Source organism: Oncorhynchus masou, chromosome 13 (genome assembly GCF_036934945.1).
Source record: "Oncorhynchus masou masou isolate Uvic2021 chromosome 13, UVic_Omas_1.1, whole genome shotgun sequence".
In the NCBI taxonomy this organism is placed as follows: domain Eukaryota; kingdom Metazoa; phylum Chordata; class Actinopteri; order Salmoniformes; family Salmonidae; genus Oncorhynchus; species Oncorhynchus masou.
In genome coordinates, this window is record NC_088224.1 from 57,584,129 (window position 1) to 57,603,955 (window position 19,827).

The 19,827-nt window shown below is 43.1% G+C and overlaps 1 protein-coding gene across 1 annotated transcript in view; it reads right to left on the reverse strand.

Annotated features, from left to right (window-relative positions):
* LOC135552687 (ankyrin repeat domain-containing protein 13B-like) overlaps nt 1-19,531 on the reverse strand; it is a 46,808-nt gene extending 27,277 nt beyond the window's left edge. Inside the window, exons 1-3 of the mRNA XM_064984457.1 lie at nt 19,062-19,531; nt 9,775-9,910; nt 2,720-2,844 (exon numbers count right to left, since the gene is read on the reverse strand). Of these exons, the coding sequence (XP_064840529.1) occupies nt 2,720-2,844; nt 9,775-9,910; nt 19,062-19,169 (369 nt within the window). The 5' untranslated portion in view covers nt 19,170-19,531. The remainder of the gene's footprint in view (nt 1-2,719; nt 2,845-9,774; nt 9,911-19,061) is intronic.
* Between the last annotated feature and the right edge of the window lie 296 nt (nt 19,532-19,827).

The window sequence follows — 19,827 nt, forward strand, 5'->3', positions numbered from 1 at the left end:
GCAAAGGGTGGTTACGTTGAATAATCTCAAATATAAAAAATAAACAGGCTAAAAATGGCCAGAAACAAAGACTTTCTTCTGAAATGTGTCAGTCTATTCTTGTTCTGAGAGATGAAGGCTATTACATGTGAGATGTTGCCAAGAAACTGAAGATCTCGTACAACGCTGTGCACTACTCCCTTCACAGAACAGCGCAAACTGGCTCTAACCAGAACAGAAAGAGTAGTGGGAGGCCCCAGTGCACAACTGAGCAAGAGGACTCCTGTCTCAGCCTCCAGTACTTATGCTGAAGTAGTTTATGTGTCGGGGGGCTAGGGTCAGTTTGTTATATCTGGAGTATTTCTCCTGTCTTATCTGGTGTCCTGTGTGAATTTAAGTATGCTCTCTAATTCTTTCTTTCTTTCTCTCTCTCTCTCGGAGGACCTGAGACCTAGGACCATGCCTCAGGACTACCTGGCCTAATGACTCCTTGCTGTCCCCAGTCCACCTGGCCGTGCTGCTGCTCCAGTTTCAACTGTTCTGCCTGCGGCTATGGAACCCTGACCTGTTCACCGGACGTGCTACCTGTCCCAGACCTGCTGTTTTCAACTCTCTAGAGACAGCAGGAGCGGTAGAGATACTCTGAATGATCGGCTATGAAAAACCAACTGACATTTACTCCTGAGGTGCTGACCTGTTGCACCCTCGACAACCACTGTGATTATTATTATTTGACCCTGCTGGTCATCTATGAACATTTGAACATCTTGGCCATGTTCTGTTATAATCTCCACCCGTCACAGCCAGAAGAGTACTGGCCACCCCTTATAGCCTGGTTCCTCTCTAGGTTTCATCCTAGGTTCTGGCCTTTCCAGGGAGTCTTTCCTAGCCACCGTGCTTTTACACCTGCATTGCTTGCTGTTTGGGGTTTTGGGCTGGGTTTCTGTACAGCACTTTGAGATATCAGCTGATGTAAGAAGGGCTTTAGAAATACATTTGATTTAATTTGAGGACAAGTACATTAGTGTTTAGTTTGAGAAACAGACGCCTCACAAGTCCTCAACTGGCAGCTTCATTAAATAGTACATGCAAAACACCAGTCTCAATGTCAATAGTGAAGAGGCGACTCCGGGATGCTGGCCTTCGAGGAAGAGTTCCTCTGTCCAGTGTCTGTGTTGTTTTGCCCATCTTAATCTTTTCTTTTTATTGGCCAGTCTGAGATATGCCTTTTTCTTTGTAACTCTACAACTCCTAACAACCAAATACCACAAATAAACAATAGGAGGGATGTGGCTCAGCGAGAGTAGAGATCTGGCAGCAGATACTGCAGTTTGATGACTGTCTAGCTACAGTCGAGCAGTGGTTGTGTGGCTGAATTATGCTTTTAAATGGTCAATTAAATCAAAGAAAACAGTAAGGGGTGGTTTACCGGACACAGATCCAGGACTACGCTTAATCTGTGTCCGGGAACCACCCCTTAGACTAGCTGGGAACTAGTGCACTGTAAAAAACATACATATATATATACATACATACATACACACATATATATAATATATATACATACACACACATATATATATATATATATGTTTTAGGTAAGATGCCATATATATATTGTTTTAGGTAAGATATATATATATATATATATATATATATATATATATATATATATACCCACAAATCTAGTTGTTTCAGCTAAGTACTATAAAGTCAACTTTTCTGTCCAAATGTTATCTGAAAAATAAAAAACGTTTTTCCCAAACATGATAATTGGTGTTTGCTCAACTTGTCTCATATGCTCATTAAACTATTAATTATTATATCTTAACTAAAAATGGCTGTGCAACTGGTTACACGCAGTGCTTTTAACATACAATGTTTTAAATGTACATATTTGACAAATGTTATTACATTGTGCATGCTTATTTATACAGTAGTTATTATTCAACATGTCCTCACCAGGGATTTGAACTCACAACTTCTTGGTTCATGGCATTCTGATATTCCTGCTACTCTACCATGTCTGTTATCAATTATCAGTTAATCTGACTATTCTCTCATCATTGATTTGATGTACTTGATGTAAAAACCATCTGTATAGTTGTCTAATGTTGGTGGGGCATATTTTTATGCTTTAATGTTACTCCTTAATCATTATGATAAATAAATAAAAAATTATTGAGTATACTTTTAACAGCAATACAGGTGAAATCAGCTTGAGGCAGACATGGTGTGGTGTTGCAGGAATGCTGTGAATCAAGAGTTTGTGAGCTCAAATCCCAGGTGAGGAAATGTTGAATATGAATTACTGTATAATGTGTCAAATATGTAAGTTCAAAATAATGTATGTTGAAAGCACTGTGCGTGTAACTAGTTCCCACAGCCTTTTGTTTTAGGTAAGATGCCAAATAATAATTTCTAGTTGAATGAAAATGAAACAATTTGAGGAAACACATCATTTTAAGTTGACTGAATATTTGCCTACATTTTCTCATGTTTGAGCTAAGCTCGGGCCAACTAAAAGTTCTGGTATCACTTTGACTGAAAAGTTGAGTAAACAAAAAGAAAAGGCTGTGGAATCAGTTACTTAATAATATTTAGTTGAAACAGCTTGATACTTTTTTTTAACAGTATGGTTAAAGACTCGTGCTAACACAAAATATATCTACAAGTGTTTCCTACATGTCGGTAGTTGCTGTTGTGCTCTGTACTTGTGTTCAGTGTCAGCGCCTCTCACCTGGTGCAGTCTCTCCAGGAGGACAGGGATTCCCGCCAGTCTCTTAGTGGTCCGCTGGTAGTCACGGTAATGCAGAACTAGGCGCACCAGCTCTGGGTCTCGTGTGCTGACTGCTTCCTGGAGCACTATGGGAGAGAGAAAGGAAATCTTCACCTCCCATATAGAGACACACACTCAGAGGCCAATTTATTACGTACACCACCGCGTTCACAAAAATGGGTCGCAACTACAGACAGTGGTCACGGTGGCCGTGGCTTGCTATATAAAGCAGGCAGACAGGCATTCAGTTACTGTTCAATTGAACATTAGAATGGGCAAAACTAGTTAGCTACGCAACTTTGAGCGTTGTAGACTTGTCGGTGGCAGGGGCGCCGGATCCAGTATCTCAGAAACGGCCGGCCTCCTGGGCTTTTCACGCACGACAGTGTCTTGGGTTTATCAAGAGTGGTACGACAAACAAAAAACATCCAGTCAACGGCAGTCCCGTGGGCGAAAACAGCTTGTTGACGAGAGGTCGAAGGAGAATGGAAAGAATGGTACAAGCTAACAGACGGGCCAGAAAGGCAAATAACGGCGCAGTACAACAGTGGTGTGCAGAACGGCATCTCAGAATGCACAACTTGTCGGTCCTTGTCACGGACGGCCTATTGCAGGAGACGACTACACCAGGTTCCCCTCCTATTAGCTAAAAACGAAGAAGAAGCGTCTCCAGTGGGCACCCCCATCACCAACACTGGACAATTGAGGAGTGGAAAAACATTGCCTGGTCCGACGAATCCCAGTTCCTTTTGCGTCAGAGAGCAGTCAGGATTTGGCGTAGGCAGCATGAGTCCATGGCCCCATCCTGCCTGGTGTAAACGGTACAGGCTGGTGGCAGTGGTGTAATGGTGTGAGGAATGTTTGATACCCTTGATACCAAGTGAGCAACGTTTCCATGCCCTGAAGTATTCAGGCTGTCAGACCCGTTACTCGATGGGTGTACCTAATAAACTGTCTGGTGAGTGTATGCTGTACTGTGCTGCTCTGAACTATGCTACGCTGTGCTATACAGCATAGCAACTTCTTTGGGGCTTCCGAGTGGCGCAGTGGTTGAAGGTACTGCTTCTCAGTGCAAGAGGCGTCACTGCAGTCCCTGGTTTGAATCCAGTCTGCATCACATCTGGCCGTGATTGGGAGTCCTATAGGGCGGCGCACAATTGGCCCAGTGTCGTCTGGGTTTGGCCGGGGTAGGCCGTCATTGGAAATAAGAATGTTCTTAATTGACTTAAATAAAATGTTAAAAAATACACTATACAGGTCCCTTCCCTGTGCTCAGTCCACAATCAACACTCTAAGGAAACTCTGACTAACCTACCAAATCAATTTCATTTTAAATTATCAATAAGTGCATTTAAAAGCAAGTGTGTCTAATTACTTGATTAGATCTATCCACAACGGCCATTTGGCTCACCATCAATCCACAAACAAATGGTTCTTATTCGTAGAATCCAATCCCCTCAATCTATTTCTGTATAGATTCTATACAGTATATCCTTCCAGCCTTTAAAAGGTGAGTCACTATTAGACTCCTCCTAGACAATGTATCTACATATGCTTTCCCAATACGCCTGTTGTGTTCTATTGATGATTCTGCCCCCAAAATATATTTCCACTTGAGGGATGATACAGTTTTCTACTGATACTAGTACTACTCCTACTACCCTATTACTATCAGTACTACTACTCCTTCTGCTACTAATACTACTGCTACTACTCCTACTGCTACTTCTATTACTACTACCACTATTAATATCAGTACTACTACTAATACTACTATTTACTACCACTATTATCAGTACTACTACTACTATTACTACTATCAGTTACTACTATTACTACTATTGCTATCAGTACTAATACTACTGCTACTACTACTAATACTACTACCACTATTACTATCGGTACTATACTACTTCTATTACTACTAACACTATTACTATCAGTACTAATACTACTGCAACTACTACTAATACTACTACCACTATTACTACTACTTCTATTACTACTACCACTATTACTATCAGTACTACTACTAATACTACTACTCCTACTTCTATTACTACTACCACTATTACTATCAGTACTACTACTACTACTACTATCAGTACTACTACTACTTCTATTACTACTAACACTATTACTATCAGTACTAATACTACTGCTACTACTACTAATACTACTACCACTATTACTATCGGTACTATACTACTTCTATTACTGCTAACACTATTACTATCAGTACTAATACTATTGCTACTACTACTAATACTACTACCATTATTACTATCAGTACTACTACTACTTCTATTACTGCTACTATTACTATTACTATCAGTACTAATACTACTACCATTATTACTATCAGTACTACTACTACTTCTATTACTGCTAACACTATTACTATCAGTACTAATACTACTGCTACTACTACTACTACTACTACTACTACTACCACTATTACTATCAGTACTAATACTACTGCTACTACTACTAATACTACTAATTCTATTACTACTACCACTATTACTACTACTTATATTACTACTACCACAATTACTATCAGTACTACTACTCCTACTGCTACTACTACCAATACTACTACTTCTATTACTACTACCACTATTACTATCAGTACTAGTACTCCTACTACTACTAATACTAATACTTCTATTACTACTACCACTATTACTATCAGTACTACTAGTACTACTCCTACTGCTACTACTACTTATATTATTACTACCACTATCCGTACTACTAATACTACTCCTACTGTTACTACTTCTATTACTACTACCACTATTACTATCAGTACTACTAATAATACTACTACTTGGCTACTCTGGCCCCCTCTCTGTTAGGGGGAGTGATGAGCTCTACAGCAGAGTCTCACAACTCAATCGCTGGTTGAAAACTGTTTTCTGCCCCTCCCAAAAGATAAAATTTGTAGATAATTGGCCCTCTTTCTGGGACTCACCCACAAACAGGACCAAGCCTGACCTGCTGAGGAGTGACAGACTCCATCGTAGCTGGAGGGGTGCTCTCATCTTATCTACCAACATAGACAGGGCTCTAACTTCTCTATCTACACAATGAAATAGGGTGCAGGCCAGGCAGCAGGCTGTTAGCCAGCCTGCCAGCATAGTGGAGTCTGCCACTAGCACAGTCAGTGTAGTCAGCTCAGCTATCACCATTGAGACCGTGTCTGTGCCTTAACCTAAGTTGGGCAAAACTAAACATGGCAGTGTTCGCCTTAGCAATCTCACTAGGATAAAGACCTCCTCCATTCCTGTCATTATTGAAAGAGATCATGATACCTGACATCTCAAAATAGGGCTACTTAATGTTAGATCCCTTACTTCAAAGGCAATTATAGTCAATGAACTAATCACAGATCATAATCTTGATGTGATTGGCCTGACTGAAACATGGCTTAAGCCTGATGAATTTACTGTGTTAAATGAGGCCTCACCTCCTGGCTACACTAGTGACCATATACCCCGTGCATCCCACAAAGGCGGAGGTGTTGCTAACATTTACGATAGCAAATTTCAATTTACAAAATAAATAAATACGTTTTCGTCTTTTGAGCTTCTAGTCATGAAATCTATGCAGCCTACTCAATCACTTTCTATAGCTACTGTTTACAGGCCTCCTGGGCCATATACAGCGTTCCTCATTGAGTTCCCTGAATTCCTATCGGACCTTGTAGTCATAGCTGATAATATTCTAATCTTTGGTGACCTTAATATTCACATGGAAAAGTCCACAGACCCACTCCAAAAGGCTTTCGGAGCCATCATCGACTCAGTGTGTTTTGTCCAACATGTCTCTGGACCCACTCACGGTCACACTCTGGACCTAATTTTGTCCCAAGGAATAAATGTTGTGGATCTTAATGTTTTTCCTCATAATCCTGGACTATCGGACCACCATTTTATTACGTTTGCAATTGCAACAAATAAACTGTTCAGACCCCAACCAAGGAATATCAAAAGTCGTAATAAACGGCTCTCTATCCACCGGATGTGTACCAAACTCACTAAAAGTGGCAGTAATAAAGCCTCTCTTGAAAAAGCCAAACCTTGACCCAGAAAATATAAAAAAACTATTGGCCTATATCGAATCTTCCATTCCTCTCAAAAATTTTAGAAAAGGCTGTTGCGCAGCAACTCACTGCCTTCCTGAAGACAAACAATGTATACGCAATGCTTCAGTCTGGTTTTAGACCCCATCATAGCACTGAGACTGCACTTGTGAAGGTGGTAAATTACCTTTTAATGGCATCAGACCGAGGCTCTGTATCTGTCCTCGTGCTCCTAGACCTTAGTGCTGCTTTTGATACCATCGATCACCACGTTCTTTTGGAGGGATTGGAGACCCAAATTGGTCTACAGGGACAAGTTCTGGCCTGGTTTAGATCTTATCTGTCGGAAAGATATCAGTTTGTCTCTGTGAATGGTTTGTCCTCTGACAAATCAACTGTACATTTCGGTGTTCCTCAAGGTTCCGTTTTAGGACCACTATTGTTTTCACTATATATTTTACCTCTTGGGGATGTCATTCGAAAACATAATGTTAACTTTCACTGCTATGCGGATGACACACAGCTGTACATTTAATGAAACATGGTGAAGCCCCAAAATTGCCCTCGCTAGAAGCATGTGTTTCAGACATAAGGAAGTGGATGGCTGCAAACGTTCTACTTTTAAACTCGGACAAAACAGAGATGCTTGTTCTAGGTCCCAAGAAACAAAGAGATCTTCTGTTGAATCTGACAATTAATCTTAATGGTTGTACAGTCGTCTCAAATAAAACTGTGAAGGACCTCGGCGTTACTCTGGACCCTGATCTCTCTTTTGAAGAACATATCAAGACCATTTCAAGGACCGCTTTTTTCCATCTACGTCACATTGCAAAAATCAGAAACTTTCTGTCCAAAAATGATGCAGAAAAATTAATCAATGCTTTTGTCACTTCTAGGTTAGACTACTGCAATGCTCTACTTTCCGGCTACCCGGATAAAGCACTAAATAAACTTCAGTTAGTGCTAAATACGGCTGCTAGAATCCTGACGAGAACCAAAAAATGTGATCATATTACTCCAGTGCTAGCCTCCCTACACTGGCTTCCTGTCAAAGCAAGGGCTGATTTTGAGGTTTTACTGCTAACCTACAAAGCATTACATGGGCTTGCTCCTACCTATCTCTCTGATTTGGTCCTGCCGTACATACCTACACGTACGCTACAGTCACAAGACGCAGGCCTCCTAATTGTCCCTAGAATTTCTAAGCAAACAGCTGGAGGCAGGGATTTCTCCTATAGAGCTCCATTTTTATGGAACGGTCTGCCTACCCATGTCAGAGACGCAAACTCGGTCTCAACCTTTAAGTCCTTACTGAAGACTAATCTCTTCAGTGGGTGATATGATTGAGTGTAGTCTGGCCCAGGAGTGGGAAAAAAAACTGAAAGGCTCTGGAGCAACAAACCGCCCTTGCTGTCTCTGCCTGGCCGGTTCCCCTCTTTCCACTGAGATTCTCTGCCTCTAACCCTATTACAGGGGCTGAGTCACTGGCTTACTGGGGTTCTCTCATACCGTCCCTGGAGAGGGTGTGTCACCTGAGTGGGTTGATTCACTGATGTGGTCATCCTGTCTGGGTTGGCGTCCCCTCCTTGGGTTGTGCCGTGGCATTGATCTTTGTGGGCTATACTCAGCCTTGTCTCAGGATGGTAAGTTGGTGGTTGAAGATATCCCTCTAGTGGTGTGGGGGCTGTGCTTTGGAAAAGTGGGTGGGGTTATATCCTTCCTGTTTGGCCATGTCCGAGAGGGTGTCCTCGGATGGGGCCACAGTGTCTCCTGACCCATCATGTCTCAGCCTTCAGTATTTATGTTGCAATAGTTTATGTGTCAGGGGGCTAGGGTCAGTTTGTTATATCTGGAGTACTTCTCCTGTCCTATTCGGTGTCCTGTGTGAATTTTAGTGTGCTCTCTCTAATTCTCTCTTTCTCTCTCTCGGACGACCTGAGCCCTAGGACCATGCCTCAGGACTACCTGACATGATGACTTCTTGCTGTCCCCAGTCCACCTGGCCGTGCTGCTGCTCCAGTTTCAACTGTTCTGCCTTATTATTATTTGACCCTGCTGGTCATCTATGAACATTTTAACATCTTGGTCATGTTCTGTTATAATCTCCACCCGGCACAGCCAGAAGAGGACTGGCCACGCCACATAGCCTGGTTCCTCTCTAGGTTTCTTCCTAGGTTTTGGCCTTTCTCGGGAGTTTTTCCTAGCCACTGTGCTTCTACACCTGCATTGCTTGCTGTTTGGGGTTTTAGGCTGGGTTTCTGTACAGCACTTTGAGATATCAGCTGATGTACAAAGGGCTATATAAATAAATTTGATTTTGATTTACTTATATTACTACTACCACTATTACTATCAGTACTACTACTAATACTTCTATTACTATCAGTACTACTAGTACTACACCTACTGCTACTACTACTAATACTACTACTTCTATTACACCTGCCACCATTACTATCAGTACTACTACTGCTACTTCTACTACTTCTATTACTACTACCACTATTACTATCAGTACTACTACCAATACTTCTATTACTACTACCACTATTACTATCAGTACTACTAGTACTACTCCTACTGCTACTACTACTAATACTACTACTTCTATTACTATTACTACCCCTATCTGTACTACTAATACTACTCCTACTGCTACTACTTCTATTACTACTACCATTATTACTATCAGTACTACTACTACTGCTACTACTAATAATACTACTACTTATATTACTACTACCACTATTACTATCAGTACTACTACTTCTATTACTACTACCACTAGTACTACTCCTACTGCTACTACTACTAATACTACTACTTCTATTATTACTACCACTATCTGTACTACTAATACTACTACTACTGCTACTACTATTACTACTATCACTATCAGTACTACTACTCCTACCCCTCTCTGTCTCACCCGTCCATCCGTTGCGGTTCTCCTTGCTGACGTCGGCACCATGTTGGAGGAGCAGGCGGGCACAGTCCAGGTGACCCAGAGTGACAGCCAGGTGGAGGGGGGTCCGACCCCGGGGGTCCAGGGTCTCCACATCCACCTGAGGGGGAGGAGAGAAGTGGGTTCATTGTATGGCATGGTGCTCATCTGGCAAAAAGAGAGATACAAATATATATAGAGAGAGAGGGTGGAGGAGGTGTGGAGGAGAGAGTGATGGAAGGAGAAGAGACAGGTGATAATTGAGCTATCACATCCTCACATGACGGGCACGCCAGTGTTCTAGATGGGTCGGCTTTATATAGCGAGTTACACTACAAGTGTCTCGATGTAACGTCTCTGTCATTCTCTAGAGTTGATCTCTCTCTCTCTGTCTCTTCCTGCCTCAGTTTTGATACAGTAGCTATCATAGTCTAGTAGCCTACTGCAGTGTGTTTGATGTAGTCTCTCTGCTCTGCAGTCTTGTTGGTCTAAATAAGCAAGTCTCTATGTCTATAAATCTGATCTCTGGCCTGTGATTAAAAAAAGTTCATTTGAGCACCTGGCAGTATCCAAGGTCAAGAATAAACCAACCACATGCTGGCATCCTAATGAGGGAGGCTGATAGAGGACGACTGGGGCTACGTCCCAAATGGCACATTATTCCTTTGATTGTGGTCTACTTCTGACCAGAGCTCTGTGGTGGCCCTGGTCAAAGCAGTGTACTATAAAGGGAATAGGGTGCCATTTGGGATGCAGCCAAGGAGCGACAATGAGGAATCAGAATCTGCGTAACTGGCACATGTGGAAAATGTATAGATGAAATGATAGCGCGTGGAAATGGATGGATAAAGCGTGCTGTTGTGAGGGGAGGAGCAGTTGTAACAGGGAATAAGCGAATTGCTTTATGGTACACTTCCATCCGAGCTTTACGTACATTCATATTTGCATTGGAAATGTTTCAAAATCACAAAACACATACACTGTTGTGTTGTGTGAGGGCTTGTGCTTTGATTCACGTGTGCCTCAGTGCAGGTCAGTGCGGCCCTGATGGTTGGTGTTGGTGTGTCGAGTGTACTTTGCAGTGTGTTGTTGTCGAGTGTGTAGTACAGTACATCATAGGGATGCTGCTGAGTTGTTTTTCACCAGGAGCAGCCTCCCTCCTCCCACGTGGAGACTCCTCATCTCCCCTGCTGCTCTCCCTCTCTCTCCAGGGGCCTCCCGGGGGCCACGCCCTGCTCTGTAATTAGCAAGCCCAGCATTAGCGTTAGTGATGCCACCGCTTGATCGTAAGCAACAACTGGGGCTCCTAATCCCAAAGGGGGGGGGACGCCGGAGAGAAGAGGAATGGAACGGCAGAAAAACAGAAGGAGGAATCCACACAGGCACTGTCGGAGGTGAAGGGTGAGGTGTGGAGGGAATAGAGGGAGGGAATAGAGGTGTATCGCTATAGCAACGAAGGGTTGAGAAGAAGAGGTGGGAGAGAGGGAGAAGGAGGAGGAAGGTGTGCTATGCGTTGGAGCAGACAGGGCTGGTTGAGTGGCGGCAACTGCTCTGTGAAATAGAGAGGGTGGTGGTAGCGTAGGCTGTGTGTGTACTGAATAATGGGTAGTGAGTGATTGATGTCAGAGTAGCTTTGTAGGGCCCTTCAAGTGGCCCTGGGGATGACACTGAGGAAAGAGAGAAAGAGGGAAAGAGAGAGAGAGAGAGAGAGAGAGAGAGAGAGAGAATGAATGGATTGATGGATGGAAGAAAGAAAGGAAGAAAGATTGAGTGACACTGGCAGATAACAGTGAAAAGTACATAAACAGTAAGAGCAGCAAGAAATGGTGGTAGTATTCTGATTATTTGAGGGGGACTATTGTAACGATTGTTGTCTAACTAGGCTCGTTACAACCTCTGCAAGTGTGTTGGACCAGTGGTTAGTAAGATTGCCTACAGGCTGGGAGGCCCGGGTTCAAAAGCCACAAGGCGAGTTGCACTGTCACCATTCGCTACAATATTTAGGTGATAATGCCCGAGAAGCTGGTGTTTGGAGGATATATTGGCACAGGTGTTAGGCCTGAGATGAAGTTCGAGGGCATTATCACCAGCTTCGAGGGCATTAACACTTTTATACAACGGGTTAACAACATATTCAAATAATTATTTATAAATTTTCATTAAAAACTTTATTTTGATGAATTCATTTATACTATTTCATCCTTCCACAAAATATAGTCCACACACAAATCTAGGGTTGCTACCCAAGCCAGATGGTCGTTTGTTCGAGCGGTTCAGTTGCCAGAGACGCGACCCAGTCGTTCAGTCTTTCTGTTCTGGATCTATGGACGCGACCCAGTCGTTCAGTCTTTTTGTTCTATATCTATGGACCCGACCCAGTCGTTCAGTCTTTCTGTTCTATATCTATGGACTCGACCCAGTCGTTCATTCTAAATGTTCTATTGCCATACTGGCTGGCAACGTTCTTATCCCTGGATTGCTAGCTAGCCAACTACGGCTAACTTACTGTCATGTCAAACAGTGCAGACAGAATAACAGCAAAGTAGCTGCATTTGCGTTTGTTTAAGCTGTTTTCTAGTGACATTTATTTGGATACATCCACAACAATGAGTTAATGATGTGTGATTTCGCCTGGCATAGAAAATGTGCTCTTTTGTCGGGGCACTGTTGTTCAGAGGAGCTAGCCAACAACACAGCTAGCACAATCACTTCAAACTGAAGCTGGAAAGACTGCAAACTAGCTGCACTTTGTTTCGTTTGACCTGTTTTCTATACAGTACATTCATAGAAATTATGCTGATTCATGATTTCGACTGGCTGACAAAAGCTGCCTTGTGTCTCGTCACGAGTCCCGACACGTTCATTACTATGGGACAGCAGGAGATTGAATTTGAATATTGAAACAATGTTGCAAATGTCGTTGAGAAAGACAGCAAGGATTATACAAATGTCTGCTGTTGAAAACTAAATGTTATTCTAAAAGAAATGTGAGATAATGTCTAGATGCTTTTATAGTGAAGATCAAGTTTATAAATTGCCTGGCTGGGCTGATGAGACAGTGGATTGTGAAGTCAGATGGAACAGAGTAAATAGGCATTTTAATGTCATAGATTAATCAGTGGTAACTTGTGGAATAGACACCAGCTGGAATGTGGTTTTAACCAATCAGAATTCAGGATTAGACCCACCCGTTTTATAAAGCTAATTAAGTATGAGAGCAAAGAGCCTTCTAAGAAGGCTTGACTATGAGGCGGAGAGGTGTGGTAAGTAAGGGAGAGAATAGAGAGGGAGTGTTCAGGAAACTCCTATTGTTTAAGACAAGTGGCCCCCATTGACCCAGTCTGATGTTATTTTTACACCATTGAGACACTCAAATAGAAACACAACAGCAGACACTTTCCTACAGAAATCAAACACACAATCACAAGTCCTCTCTCTCTATCCGTTCAGTAAAATTTGACATTTAAAAAATATATACTAGAAAAGGAAACCACTCGACAATAACACTCTTATAACATTATTGGTCAGTTACGGTATAGAACTGTCACGCTAAACCAATGCACTCAAATGTAACACTTTTCTGTTGTGGTACACAGACATGTCACTTCAGGGTCCACACCTCCTCATCCTCACGGCTTCACACTAGTGCACACATTAACCCTGAAACACAGTGGCACACTTACTCATTCACATGTGAACAATGTGGTTCTGACCAACAAACAGCCCACAAATAGAGCCCCACTATCTAACACAAACACATACAGACCCACACACCCACAGGTCAGGCATTAGTTAAAGTCTCAGTACGGGTGCTGATTTAGGATTAGTTTATAGCCTTTTAGATCATAATGAATACTATGAAATACACCTGGGGGGGGGGACCTTATCCCACATCAGCACTCCTACTCTGAGGCATTTACAGAATCAACTGGCCCAGGTAGTTATAGTAAGGATATTATGTCATACTGGGGTCATCCCATTCTCTCTGCTCATCCTCTTTATCCACTGACTGCCTCGTAGTGCCTGCTCTCTCACTTTCTCATTGGCTCCGTCCATCCTTCATTCTTCAGTCCCTCCCTTGGTCCTCCCCTCTCTCCCTCTCCTCCGCCATCCTTGATTCCGTACCTCTCTTGGTCCTACCCTCTCTCCCTCTCCTCCGCCATCCTTGATTCCGTCCCTCTCTTGGCCCCCCCCTCTCTCCCTCCTCCGCCATCCTTCCTTCCATCCCTCGGTCCTCCCCTCTCTCCCTCTCAGTGGAAACTGCATAATTGATAGACATCTCTGTCTGGACTATCTACTCCTGTACTCTCTCTGCTTCGCCTTAATGTTCTCTGGCAGCTACTTAAACCAACATCAATCTTTCATTTGGAGACCAAAATATGTTTGTGGTGGGTGGAGGATGCATGCATGAGAATCATATGTGTGCTCATTGGGAGGGGAGGGGGGGGAAGGGGGGGTCAAATTGTCCCCCTTATTTTCAGTGTTATCCTCTTTCAATTTGGGGGTTAACATGTACAACTGTGATTGATCCATTTTCAATATGCGTAGGAGAGTTATAGCCTAGTTATAGCCAAACGTTATACACTTGCTTGGGATAATGTATCTTTATGTAGTCATTCTCTATGTGAGTGTATGGTGTAAGTGGGGCATATACAAATGAGACCACACCATCAGATGCATGTGTGTGATCGACCTATAAATATCTCAAAATAACTAAATATCATTACCATCTCTCTACCACCAAATGCAGGCCAGAGAGAGAAAAAGAGGCCAGAGCAGGAGTGAGTAGTTGGAGCCTGAGAGTCTGAGCGAGAAGGATGGCTGGGCAGAGACAAGATGAAAGCAGCAGAGGGACTGAGGGAGGATAGAGCTGGGTGAAATAACTCTGCCTTGGTCAGTGAACCTGTCACAGGCAGGGTGGGGAGAGATGTGTGTCTCTCCCTCCTCCTCCCTCCTGCTCCTCGAGAACAGACGCAACTTGTGCGGTGCAGTGCCTCAGACAGCACTTGTCTCTGATACATGTCCGACTGAAGAGACTCCAACACTAAAGAATGGGGGTGAAATGACCACCTCGACATTTATACTTGGGATAATATTCAAACCAATGGAAAACCAGTCGGCGACAGCCTTTAGTGTTGAATCACCACTAAACCTCACAATCCGTCTATTGATGTTTTCACACTTGTGTTAGCGTTTCAAACCAATGTCAAACCACCATTATGCTACACGTTTCACTGTTAAATCTCTAAAACTTTTAAGACACATTATATTGGCAACGTGTCTCGTAACCACTGTTGTCACTTGTCAGACCACCATAAGACTAACGTAATGACATGCATTACTTTGCTCCGCGATAGGAGACAACAGATGGTATTCTGTGTGAAGGGAGGGGGAAGTTGTGAATAGAGAAACAGCAGATAGAGGAAAGTCCTCCACAATGCAAAGCGAGGAGGAACCTATTATCTCTAAGGTAGGAACTTCACATTTGTTCTCATGCACGGAATAGAAGATGAAAATACCCTGGATTTGCATAATCAAATGACAACTAGATGACGTGGTTAAGCAAACATCAATACAAAAATGTTCGGAACAGAAACTGGACTGTCTTATGGGCTTGTGTGTTTCAGGAAACACCATGGCTATTGTGGAACAACTCTTTTCATGTCTGATGGTTGATATAGATTAGGATATCACAAACAATGTCTGTGATCTGGGGAGAATTGAAGGTTGAATTCAGTACTAACCTCAGTTTTATGCATAGCTATTTACAACGTGTGTGTGTGTGTGCGTGCACATACAAATATACTGTAAGTGTGTCCCTACATTTGTAATGAATACTCAGGGAGAAAAAGGTGTAGATTCACAAGCAGAGCGCGGCAGGTGTTTATTTCTCCTTCGCAGAAGGCAGGAATCGTGGTCACAGGCAGGCAATGGTCAAACACAGGTAGGCAAACAGGCAGATGAATCAAAACTAGGACTGAAGGCTATAACTGGTTCTCACAAACGAGCTGGGAAAAGGCTTAGTAGAGTCAAAACGAACAATACCTCACAAAAGGCACAAACAGAATGAACTGAACTAAATAAGGAGCTGATGAGACCAGGTGAGTAACTAACAGGTGAAATCAATGAACAAAAATGAAAGACAGGGCTACGTTCAAGAACACACAGAAACAGGGCTACGTTCAAGAACACAACGAAACAGAACACAAGGTTGACTAAGAAAATAAATACAGAACCTTACAACATTGTTGGCTAACCATTTATGTGGCAGGCCAGACAGTAATGAAATCAGATATGGTCCTCGAAGTATCATTCATTTCCTCTTTCCCATTTCAAGCACACAATGCAACACAATATTAACAGGGACATCTTTTCAATCTTTAAGGAATACTGTTGTCTGTTTCTGTCCTCTCGCTCGGTTAAAAGCTTTCCACAATTTAACTAAATCTATTCCCATCACATCCTTATCCCTAGTGACACTGCACTGCTGCAATTAGTGTAGAGTTTCATTACTCTGTAGAGGTAAGAAGAGGGGACAGCTCGGGGAAAACTAAGATACGATGGGTGCGTGAGTGAGAAACAGACGGAGGGGAGGATGGATGGTCAGTATACCGGGTCAGGGAAATGTACTGTAGATTACAGGCAGGGCTAGACAGATGGTATAGCAGAGACAAAAGAGGAAGGAAGACAATGTAATTTATGAGGCCAGTCTCCACCCAGTATGATATAATCAGATTTTAAGACTGCTGAGTTAACATGATCGCCCAGCTGAGCCTGTGAGCATCGTACACATTAGTGAGGAAAGTGGGCAGGGGAGAGGGGTGGTGGGGTGGGGGAGAGCTGGCGGTGGTGGTGTCCCCACCTCGCCTCTCTTTGGAGGAAGGATGGGGAAGTCATTTTTAGAAAAGGACCGTGTTCCATTTCAATCATATCTGGGATGCATTTTTAGTGGTTGGATCAGGATATGGTGATATGTTGCTGCACAGTGCTGCTATTCCTTCCTCCCTTTCCCTCCTCCCTCCCTTCACTATCCCACTTGCATCCTCATGTTACTTTACAACCTCTGGCTATCCCTCTTTGTCTCTACCTTGTTGTCAGCTCTCTCTCTTCACAGAATCCCTCTTTGTTTTATGACACTGCTTAAAGAAAGCTGCAAATTGAGCTCCCCCTCTTCACTCTCCTCCCTGCTCAATTTATATGTTTTACTTTTGCTCTTTTAAGTGCATCTTCTTCTCCTTCCCGGCTTCCCTTTTCACTGCGCGGTCGTTACATTGATACCCAATACCAATAACATTTTCTGTCTCTCCTGGTGCAGCACTTCTCTGTTCTTCCCTCACAGAGGCGCAAGCATTGCTTACCCTGCATGCACTTGCTCCCTACACCCTGTGCACTTCTTGCGTTCTGCACTCCTTTCGATACCATTGATCCTTGACACATATGCAACCACCGTCGGGCCATATCCAATCCACGCGTGCACACTTGGCCGTCCATACAGCCAGCCAGTCAGTCTGGGAGTTCCAGACAGACAGTTGGCCAGCCAGTGTAACTCTTCCCCTGATGGAGCCATAAACACACCTCTATAAGCCTGCAGGCTTTGCCAAGAGAGGCCAGGATTTATCTGTCAGCACCCTGTAAATGACATCAACTGGGGGTGCTTTATATAGTCATAATCCACGGGGCTCAGGCTTGAATCATCACCAGCATCACAGTGCTCTGCATAGCATTGCATCCGAGCCAAGAGGTGCGAGGTCCGAGTGTTTACCCTACCTTTTAACGGCGTGCACTGTCAAATAAAGTTGCATTTGGATTTGTACATAAATATGAGAGTGCATGACATTTGAGTCAGGTTCGGCGACGTGAGTGAGAGTAAACTAGTCTTACGAATGTCCGATCAATGTTTATATTTGTAAATAAGGTGTCATATGAAGGGCATGCAAATATTCCCCTTTAAACAGTTTATTTGGCTCAGATTCAGAGTGGAAAAACAACCACAGCCCTTATGTTGATGTGACAGTGTTACAGTAGGGAAGCCAAGCCTGTACTGCACATCAACCTGGTGTATAATAGGCAGCAGAACAGGGAACTGGCATTTCAGTCTAATGTCCTTTAAAACCTGCACTCTCGCCATTGCTTACCATGTCTTGTCAATATACAATTCCGAGCATGATAGGCTTTGTATTATAAATGCATGTGATTAGTCACGCTGGAAATAATAAGGCTCTGGAAATAATGCAGATCCTCGTGAGAAATCTGAATTCAAATCTGTGCATAGTGTGCAGGTTACGAGGTTTCCAGTTCTGTCTTATTCATCCCACCGAATTGTCTGTGTGGCTGGGAAACTGCATGAAACCTCTTATGTAATGTGCTAGGTATCCCATATTCTTGCAGAGGTCGTTCATTTAAGATAGTATTTTTTCAGATGTCTGTCTGTCATGCCTTGTGTCCATCAGTCCGTCCTGTAGTACCCATTTCCATTGCATGCATGCATCATGTTCTACATATTTCTGGGTTCAAATAAATGGAGTGACTGGCTGAAATGCTCCGACAGTGCATCCCAGAAAGAATACATGAACGCCTATGCAATTTCATTCTGTAGGTATGGAGATATCATAGAAATAGTAAACATGGCATAACCACACATCCTCTTCTGACAGCCAAGGCAAGGCTGGTATTATTTCCATCATTGTGCATCAATTCGCCCACATTATCTGCATTGTCTCCCACGGTTTCCTCCTCTTCATTAAGGTGGTGGGAAGGTACAGTATTGGACACAACACGAAACAGTATTACAGGCAGCTTTACACACGCACAGCCACAGCTTGCAAAAATGTCACAAATAGCAAGGAAATAGTAATGGAATCCTGGAGTAGGCTAGAGTAGATGATTTCAAGAATAATAAACGTTACAATGTTGTAAGTTCATGATGTGCTCGCCAAATACAATGACCTCGTAAGAAATTGTAGCAAAGCCTCGACACATTTTCAGATTCCCACTGAACGACAATGCTGGAAACACATTTCAACCGAGGTTTGCGCTATTTCTTGGCATGGGATAATTTCTCGAGGTAAAGTCATGCCAGGTAGCCACCTATTGAAACATATGTAACTTCCACCACCTCCTACCGTTCAATTCAATCAACGAGCTCACAGTTCGGTGAACTGTGGTCACACTAGATGGTACACCTAACCTAAACCTATCCACATGTTATTGGCACGGCCCACGCTTTTTTTTTAACCAGATAGACGAGGACTTGTCGCCCGAAGACTCCTCACCTGCTCGTTCGCGGATAGCGCTTTCTCCAGCTTCCGATGTTTGTTGTGCCACACCATATCGTGAATAGGATAACGACTCTTTTCCGGAGTTTTCTTAGCAGAAATCATCTTCGGTTCATAGTTCGCCTTCTCCTCGGTTTATTTTGTTCCGTATAAGCCTATCACTTAATACTTCGCTATCGACCGACTACGCTGATATTATCGCTCTGTCGTGACATGTCACTTTACAAGACATGCCTTCCGCATTATAATGATAGTATGAATAAAACGTGTAAATGATTTCCCTTGCAGTCAATCGATTATGATACACACTAGTCAATAAACAGCCCTAGATCTAAGAATCATCAAGAGATCCTTTACTTGTATTTAATCTAGCCTACTTCTGTTCTCCATGCCCTGCCCCTCTCATACCTTTATCTTCCTCCTTGAATAAACTAGCGAGGCAGTCGCCCATCTATTCTCCGCGCCCTCCCATCACAGCGAAGGCACTGTTGTGAGACAGTGGTGACAGCCCGCAAATAAAAATGTAAGCAGCCAATCAAATAGAAGGGATGCTGATGAGCGTGATGTAGAAGATGCACGCCCGTAGAGTGGCGACATACGCCACCTACCAGTCATCAGGAGTTAGTAATTCACTTCATATTAATAAACTAAACAATCAGCCTGTGCCATAATCACATCCAAATAGCCGACACCTTTGATGTTGTCTATTGGCTAGGCTATAGCGCAGCAATGTTTTTGCAACACGAAGCTCTCTGAACATTTA